The following is a 9,097-nucleotide window of genomic DNA, read 5'->3' as shown; positions in this document are numbered from 1 at the left end:
GGGTGGCAGCCACGGGGCTGCCCGTGCCTGGCTGCGTCGCTTTGAACTGAGGTCTGGGGAGAGCACCAGTGCTCTGTCTCCAGCCCCCTCTCTGTGTTGTTTTAATTTTAAAAGCAATTTAGCAATTAAACCCAGTGCACAACACTGGCTGTGGAAGATAAGGGCAGCTGTTGTTGTGGTGCCCAGAGCCAGGCTGGGAATAGGGTGATGCTCATGAGACATGTGGCCCTGTGCTGGGGATGTACTGAGTGCTGTGGTCAGGGTCCCTAAACCACTGCGAGCGGTGGGAACGTACAGGCAGAAATACAGATCCCTGCCCTGTTTGTCCCCAGGGAACAAGTGTCCGGCAGGAATATCCCCAGCTCCTCTGTGCCCACCTAATTAGAGATACTGAGTGATGGGGACTGGGGCGTGGGAGGGGTCATTTCCCCTGCCAGGGTCTTGCCTGTTTTGGGATGCATTGGGTTTAGGAGTGTCTCACAGTGGGTTGGAACGACTGCATGACCATCCATGACCACACATTGCTTTGGTGCCAGCCTGTGCCTGGGTCAGAGATATTAGCAGTGTGCTGGACCTTGCAAAAATCAAGAAGGCAAATGAGTCCATTGAGGCAGGTAGTAAAAATGGATAAGCACAGGTGGAAGAGCATTTGCTTCCTTCCCCTCTGCATTTCCTTTGCCCTTGGGTGTAGGTCTGCAGCTTCACAGTTTTCCTCCCATGCACATTGCTCTTCTCTAGCTTTTTCCTGACATAGCTAGCTGCTCCACTGTCTAAAGGGAACGTGGAGAAAAAGTTGCTTTTGGGTGAATCGGAAAAAAATAGAGATGGTAACAAGGAGGAGAGAAGCCCAGGACAAGAAGGAAAAGTACATTCCTGCAGCCCTCTGGACCTGTTCACAGCTCTGGACCCAGTTTTAGTCTCAGCACTGCCAACCGAAAACGTGCTCGGGACCCACTCCATTCCTCCAGTGGATTTAGGGCCACTTTTCAGACCCAGATCCATTCCAATGCACCCCTGGGAACCCTCTCCGTGCTCATGCTTGAGCCTCTCTGCCTTTCATCCTGCAACAGTGTTCATACTGGGCCAGGATACATGTTATCTTGGGTCTCTTCTTATACACCAAAGTTAGCTATGACAAATTATATGCAGCATTTGCAACACAATTTTCTGTTTGCGGCACAGAAACCTAGCAGTTCCCTTTTTCCCCAAGGTGCAATAACATCTCTAGACCATGGTTGGACCATCAAAGTCCTTCTGTCCTTCTCTGGGCTCTTGAGAAGACTCTGATGGGCTCTTTCAGTACCATCCTCTGAGAGCTCCTTTCTAGTTGTTTGAAACTGGGGTCATTTTGTCTCTCTTCCTTGATCTTGTTAGATTTTTGTTTCAGAAAATGGTAGCAGCTGAAACCACACTCATCCCTGCCTGCAGCTTCCACAATTTATAGGGGCTCTTGAAAGTGTGTTCACACTAAACATCATGATGCTGAGGCCAGCTTGGTGTTTAATGAGGACTTTTTCTGCTCTGTGACCTGTTCCTGATGTTCGGGTGCTGCTTTGTGCAGCTCTGCCTGCAAGGGCTTGTGATGATGGAGGTCTCTTCTACCTGTCCAAGGTGTCCCCTGTGAACCTTTAGCCTCCACAGGATCATGTCTATGATGAACTCTCTTTGGTCCAGCAGAACCATCTTGGCAGAGCCCATTTAACTGAATAACTTGTAACCTGGTGTTTATGGGTTTTTTTGGGGTGGAGGTGGAGCTGCCAGGCCATGCTGTCTTTTGTGCTCCTTGGATCCCTCCCAGCTCTAGCCTAACAAGGTTGCCTGCAGGCTCAGCCTGAAAGAGATGTCTGCAAATCCTCTACGGTCTCCTCTTGTCCCAAGGGAGATCAACTGTTCCTGAATTATTTCTGACCGTTGATTGTCTAATATGCTCCTAATTCCTCCAATATTGGAGCAATGCGCTGCAGCTGCAGGTAGCACAAGCCAAGCAGCGAGGCAGTCCCTGAAGAAGCCACATCAACTCTTAAAATGGGAGGTCAACAAAGCAGGACCTGGGGGCCCTGCCGAATCCCTTGGTGTGATTGGGAGCTACCTGGTCGGGCTATGACCTCTTTTGTTTTCTTAGGGTGCTGTTTTTATCTGAAAACTCATGTCAGCCCTTTGGTTTGCCATTGGTTTGTTTTTATTTACAGTGATTATGGGTTGACTTTGTGTCTCAGCAGCATCTAATTTGGCTCACAAAAGCAAGCTTATCTTTGAACTTCATTGGCAATGGCAGCAAGGCTTTGTGTGTCATGTGTATTTCAGGTATCATGCTGAGATCCATGCCTCTGTGGTACATCTTTTACCCAATGCATCCAGTCCCTAATGCATTTTCATAATTTTTTTCAAAAAATAAGATCTTTTTGATCATGTGTAGCAGATACATTTGACCAGCTGCTTTTTTTTGTGCTGCTCTTCAGCTGTTTTAAACAAATCTGGCTGGTGCTGTTTGTGTTCACAGTCTGTCTTCCTACTTTGATATGCATTGTTAATTAGCTGCTTTTCAGCTCCTACTCCAGCAATCCAGCAATCCAGCCAACCCTGCCTTGTCTTTGCGCATCAAACCAAATTTCTACGGTTACTTCATGGTATGACTTGACCAAAAGTCAGATCAGCTCATTCTGCCTTTAGTTAAACTGTTACCTGCCCACATTTGTACTGCTTAATCTCAGCCCTTAGCTCCATCATGCGTTGGCCTGTGGCTTTCCTGTCTCCACGTGCTGTTCTTCCCTGTATGCCGTTTTCAGACACCCCGATGAGATTTAATACAGTCTGCATTTAAGGAAAGGTCTTTATCTACATGCCCTTTCAACTTGTAATGGGCTTCACCTTGGCACTGGAGGATTTTAGGCCAGTTTAAGGCAATTTGGTGAACGCATCTGGCTGGGTGCTCTCATCCTCTTCCGGCAGTTGGCAAGTCAAGGCCACTCCAGTCCCCTTCGGATGCAGGACAAGTTACCCCTTTCTCCACCTGGCAGCCTTACAGCTGTTTTTTTCCAGCACAGGACCCTTAGTAGAACAGCCTGTGCCCTGCTTACCCAGCTCCCCACTCGTCCCCACAGTGCCTCTTCTCTTGCACAGTTATCCTCCTCCATGGCAGTGCATCTGCTCCTCCTGTCCCATCCCCATGCACCATCCCCTCCCCACCCCACAGAGGAGCCAGGGACACGCTGAAGTGACAAGGACAGCACTTTTTCCTGCTTAAAGTATTTCTTTTCCTCTTTTTCTCTTTTCCCCCCACCCCTTTTTCTATCCTCCCCCCCTTTCACCCTCTCCCTGCCTCTCTTCATCCCCTGCTGTGTGCCTCAGCTTTGTGAGCTCGAAGGACGGCCAGATAAAAAGCTCCTCTTTCTTTCAGATCCTTTCACCAAACCACCCATCCGCCTCCTGCTCCCGCCCCATTCTCCTTGCAGATTTACGGGCAGCCCGGGGAGAAAGTGCCAGCATTAGCATTTTTAATAAAGAGCTGCTTGGAAGGGGTGGCAGGGGGTGGGGAGGTAGGAAGGGGTGAGGCATCAGCAGCTGGAGTCTGAGAAAAGCCGTTGCAAAGCAAAGCAAAGTCCGAGAGATGCCAGGATGGGCATTGCTGGTGGGAGAAGTCGTCAGCCTGGTGCTCGTGTCATGCCTGCTCTCTGCTCACCCACAGTCAGGGTGGTTTGGGTCTTCATGGGTGCCCACGTTGGTCATCATGGCGAGCGGGTTCTGGGGCTGCAGGAGGGGTGTAGGCGCTGCGGGGATGCTTCTGGTCTGTTCCACTGGGCTTGAACTGAGCTGCCAGCGAGGGGAGGCGATGAGTGCTTTTGTCCGTGATGCTTGGTGCCAGCAAGCACTTGGAGCTGGTGCTTTGATGGCATGATGGGGTTCAGCATGGCCGTCCTCATGCTGCTCACTGGGTGGAAACCTCCAGGAGCACAGGGCCTCAGGGAACCAGGCATGAAGTCACCTATTTCAGGGTGTAACTGCCAACCACCTTCTCCGGTGGCGTTTTAGCCACGCTGACGTGCAGTGACTTCTCAGTGCCTTCTGCAAAGACCCCCTCCTGCAGCTCCTCTGACCTCCCTGCCAGCTCCTCTCAAACACGCTGCTCTGGTTATCTCATGGTGGTCGCATCCTGCAGGCACCGGGCTTTGATTCCTCATCCCACCCACCTTGTCTAGAAGAGCTTTGCAGGGAGCCAGGGCTGGCAGGAGCACAGTTCTTGATGGTGGAGTCAGTCTGGCCTTGGCCCCCTGGCCCTTTTGGTGTGGGTCAGAGCCTCACCAGCAGCACCAGTCTGGAGGCCTTAGCGAGTATTTCTAGAGCTTCCACTCAAGCCCAGATCTGGAGCAAAGTGTAGCTGATGGTCTAGCTGGAAAAATCAAAGAGGCCTGAAGATTGCCTTGGGCATGCACTGGCAGCACTCTGGCTGGGGAAACTTGCTGACTGTGTAGGGAGTTTGCTGGTTCTCAGCTGCGATGGTGATCCCCTGTTTCACTGTTTCAAGTGCCTACCTGAGTGACAAGGCTTGCAGGGAGCCAAGAGCTGTCATTTCTGGTTCATTTAATTCAACCTGATCAGGCAAAGAGCTACTTCTGATCAGTCCTGCTTTCCTGTGTGGGGTTTGAAGACCATGCAACCAAAATACCTGCCAAGAACAACAAAAGCTAGAGCAGTGAGGTGCCTCCAGTGATCACAGAAAGTGAGGAGGGAGACAGCTACATGGGCACACGCTTGCATGCACAGGAGAGGAAGGAGGTGGTGAAACAGTGGGAGAGGCACAAGGGGCAAAAAGCAGCAGTGCAGGAGGTGAGGTGTGCCTGGGGGAGATCTCACCCTGTCCTCTGCAGCAGAAGGGGCAAGTCAGCAAGGGTCTGAGGGTGGAAATACCTGTGCTGAGCTCCTGGAGAGCTTCTTCAGAGATGAGGATGGATAAGATAAGCGTCTCTCGTTGAGCTGGAGATATTGTATGGATATCATCTCAGAGCTTACCCACAGAAGGTACCATGTCCTCGCAGGCTCGGTGCTGCCTGGCAGCATTGCTTGTCCTCTGCCAGGTATGCACGTAGCTAAGGGCTGAACAATCCTTTTAACAGGCCTTTTTTGACCATGAATAGATGCAAAGTGGGGCAGGCTGGGGAGAGGCCACATGGTCCCTTCCTGAAGCATGGAAACCTCTTCCTTAGCTCAAAGCCGTCATCACATGAATTCTAGCCACAGTTGGGAATTGCAACCTGTGTGGATGCAACATGTCCTGGGTGCTGATTTCCATCTCCCAGGCAGGTCCAAGCCCACTGGCTGCATGTCCCAGACATGTTGGCATCCGTGGGCTGTCAGCTGAACCATCTGGCAGAGGTCCGGCAGTCACTATGCCTCTGCGATGCTTGCCCTGGCGCTGAGCTCCGCCACAAGCCAAGAGCGGCTCTTCAAAACTGCTTTTCCACCTGAGTCGATGGGGAACAATACCTTGCTTCTGCTTTTGTTCCTTGCCCGGCATGCTCCTGAGAAGCAAGAATAAAACCCATCTGCAGGAGCGCTGGAAGGCGGAGGCATGAAGCATTCAAGGCATCGGCGAGATGCAAGGAGCGCATCATTTTCCAGCCGAAGCTGACCTCATTCAGGGCAATCCGATCTGCGGGCTGAATGTAATCCTCCGCTCCCAGACAACTGGACGGGAAAATAGCATTGTATCCCAACGAGGAAATGAGACGGCAAGCTGTAATCCTGCAATCAGGATTTTTTTTTTTTTTTTTGTCCTTGCTGAAATAACTTCAGATTAGAAATTAAAGTGCTTGTGCAGGAGAGCTGTAATTGCCTCTGGAGAAAATCTCTGGACTTGTTGGCAGTACCCGATGCTCTCACTCTGAATTTTAACAGCAGTCATGTGACAGGATGGAAAATCTTTCTCTCCCTAGCTCTCAGCTCTTGCAAAGGGGATTTGAAGGTTTAGGGTTTAGGAGTGGGGCTCGTGTTCCCTGATTCAAAGCCCATTGCAGTTGGGTCTCTGTGCTCTTTGCTCTGCCTTGTTAACCTCGCTCTGTGAGTGATGCTCTGCCAGCGCGGCTGTGCTGCGGGCATGCGCCTCCCCAGGGATCTTGGCCACAGGCATTCCATCAAAGGGCACTGACCACTGAGTCGTGGCTGCACATCACCCTGTGCGATCTAGAGCAGCAGGGATGTAGGAGATGGGGTCATCAGCTCTCCAGCCTCCTGATCATTTCCAAGCTTCCAGTTTGTCTTCCAGATCCCTTTTCAAAGTCTGTCCTGAAACAATGAAACCCAAGGGGAAGAAGGCAAGTGGTGAAGCTGCTGCCCGGCACCTGACGTGCTCCCTCGCAAAAGCCTTGCAGAGAGGGTTCAGTTGCATTTTGGCTCTCTTTTTGCAATTCAATAGCTGTGACGCAAATTCCTAAAATGGGAGCTGGGCAGGTGGCAGCCAAGTATGCAGAAGTGTGAGGCGCACAGATGTGGGGAGGACTGGAGTGCACTGTACCCCAAAATAAAGGATGCGGTACACCACTGACCCATTGGCAGTTTGGGGCTGGGATGAAGATCTGATATTGTAGGAACCCCAAAATTAAGATCTTGGATGTGGGGCTATTTTATCCCTTCATCCTTGCTTGGTTTGAGTCATCATGTCTCAGAACCCCACTGCATGTAAGCTGTGGGGATGTGGGATCCTCCAAAGCATTTTGGGCTGTGAGTTGCTGTGGAGGCATGATGCTGGTGTGATGCTCCTGGGATTCTCTTCCAGGCCATGGCCATACACCATCTTCCAGCGTGGCTTTGACTTGGTGCTGGGTGAGCAGCCATCTGACAAGATTTTTCGGTAAGTGGTAAAGGCAATCTGGTCAGCACATTTTGGGGCTCAAAAATATGATGGGCAGGCTGGTGCCCCAGCTGACCGAGCTGAGCACGGCTGTCCTGTGCCACCTCCTGGGGACACGTAAGCATGGCTGGGAAGGTCCTACAGTTGCCATAAGGGATGCTGGAAGCCCAGCAGCCAGTTGCCTCTCCATTCATGAGAGCAAGGCTTATGCCCTGAAGGAGGATTTCTACCAAAAAAGGAGTGCCTTTTTTTTTTTTAATTACATAAATTATGTGTGGTTTTTGGGGGTCATTTGGGTGCATTCAGAAGAGCCACCCCAGCCTTTGCTCGGGCTGGCATCCCTGCAGGGCAGGGAGGAAGTTCTAGGGCTTGGTTTTGGGTAGGGTCAGTCCTCTGGGCTTGGCATTTCCCTCCATGCCAGCCTTTGCTGCTCTCCCTGGCAGGTTCACCTACACCCTGGGAGAAGGCATGTGGTTGCCACTGAGCAAGAGCTTTGTAATCCCACCGGCTGAGCTGGCCATCAACCCCTCAGCCAAGTGCAAGACTGACATGACGGTGATGGAGGACGCAGTGGAGGTCAGGTAGGTGCAATGGCAGCGTGAGGGCATTTAGGAGGTGTTTCAGTAAGTAAATTGTCAGTGCCTCCCTGGAGTGACAGTATGAACCCAAAGCATGTGGCAGTTGATGAGAGCCGGGACCCTGCCTCACATTTTGCATGTGTAGATTACGATGTCCATTAACCTGCCTTCTTTAATGACTGCAAAGCTGAGCCTTTGGAAGTAGGTTTCATCATCTCAGTAGCCCATGTATTCCCCTAAAAGCTTGGCTGCCATTCAGTTCTCCATCAGCCTGAGGGAAACCTGAGCTTCAGAAATCCCACGCGGCAGCTGCGGTCGTGCATGCATTCGCGCTGTCTCATCGGACCAGTGAAACGCCTCCTCCTCCTCGCAGGGAAGAGCTGATGACCTCCTCCTCCTTCGACAGCCTGGAGGTCCTCCTTGACTCCTTTGGTCCTGTACGCGACTGCTCCCGGGACAACGGGGGCTGCAGCAAGAACTTCCGCTGCATCTCGGACCGCAAGCTGGACTCAACAGGCTGTGTGGTACGTGGTCCCCTGGGGACCTGTAAATCTCTGTCTGTGGGAGCAAGGAAGGGGAGGGAGGAGGCGGAAAGTCTGCACCTTGCCTCAGAATGGACATTTTGGGGTTGCTTTTGCGGTGGGAAGAGATGTTTTTGGGCTGGTCCCTGCCCCTGCTGCACGCACACATGAGGGAGCGAGAGCCCATCTTCCTGCTGGCAATCCGTGAGGTCCCACCTCTCTCACGTGTGTCCCCTGTCACTGCTGCAGCTGCTTTGCTGTGCAGGGAAAGTGCGTGTCCCGAAATGGTGGGGTTTGTGGGGCTGGCGTGTCCTGCTGCGATGCCACCAGAGCTAAACATTGGGGTGGGGAGGCTGTGAGCCTGGGGCAGCTGGTGGGTTAGGAAAAGGCAGCATTGCTTTGGTGATCGCTGGAGCAGGGTTCCAGGGAGCGGGGTTGATGCCAGCACATTACCTTGGGGTTGTGTGTGTGTGCAGCTCACGGGGGTCCCACTCCCGGGTCTGCACTCTGTGGGTTCAGAAGAAGCAGGAGGAATATCTGCAACCATGGGCGGCAGATATTCCATCCTGTGACCCCCAAACATTGCTCAAGGCTGCAATTTCCAATGGAAAGCAGAGCTGGAACCCTCCCCATCATCTTATCCCTGGGTCCAGATTTCTTTTCTGGGAGCTTCACCTCTTGCTTCCCCCCCGACCAGTGCCCAACAGGACTGAGCCCCATGAAGGATGGCACAGGCTGCTATGACCGTCATGTTGGTGTGGACTGCTCGGATGGCTTCAACGGGGGCTGTGAGCAGCTGTGCCTGCAGCAGATGGTTCCTCTGCCCGAGGAGCCCCTGCTCTACAACATCCTCATGTTCTGTGGGTGAGTGCCCCATCACTGCCCTGGCCACAGGGACACCCCCAAGGTGCTGCTGTACCTTGCCACTGCCACTCTGAGCTCATAGGGTTGGGTGGCTTGGGAGGGAGGTCCCCTCCACTCCTGGTGTCCCTGCTGGCAAGGCCTGGTGGCCCCAGACCCCACTAGTGGAGCCACAGCTGATGGTGGACCCCGTGCTGGCTTCCCAGGTGCATCGAGGACTACAAGCTGGGCACAGATGGGCGGTCATGCCAGCTCATCTCAGAGTCGTGTCCTGAGGGAGGGGACTGTGGGGA

The 9,097-nt window shown here is 52.6% G+C and overlaps 1 protein-coding gene across 1 annotated transcript in view; it reads left to right on the top strand.

Moving 5' to 3' along the window:
- Positions 1-9,097, top strand: part of ASTN1 (astrotactin 1) — a gene marked incomplete at its 5' end in the record, with an annotated part of 25,726 nt that overhangs the window by 1,976 nt on the left and 14,653 nt on the right. Inside the window, 6 exon segments of the mRNA XM_010149037.1 lie at positions 6,770-6,844; positions 7,288-7,425; positions 7,796-7,946; positions 8,641-8,807; positions 9,011-9,094; positions 9,096-9,097. The exon segment at positions 9,096-9,097 is cut by the window's right edge and continues 88 nt beyond it. Of these exon segments, the coding sequence (XP_010147339.1) occupies positions 6,770-6,844; positions 7,288-7,425; positions 7,796-7,946; positions 8,641-8,807; positions 9,011-9,094; positions 9,096-9,097 (617 nt within the window).

This window comes from Eurypyga helias, unplaced genomic scaffold (genome assembly GCF_000690775.1).
Source record: "Eurypyga helias isolate BGI_N326 unplaced genomic scaffold, ASM69077v1 scaffold29543, whole genome shotgun sequence".
Classification (NCBI taxonomy): Eukaryota; Metazoa; Chordata; class Aves; order Eurypygiformes; family Eurypygidae; genus Eurypyga; species Eurypyga helias.
The sequence above is the reverse complement of the archived record's forward strand: the minus strand, read 5'-3'. Positions and strand labels throughout refer to the sequence as shown.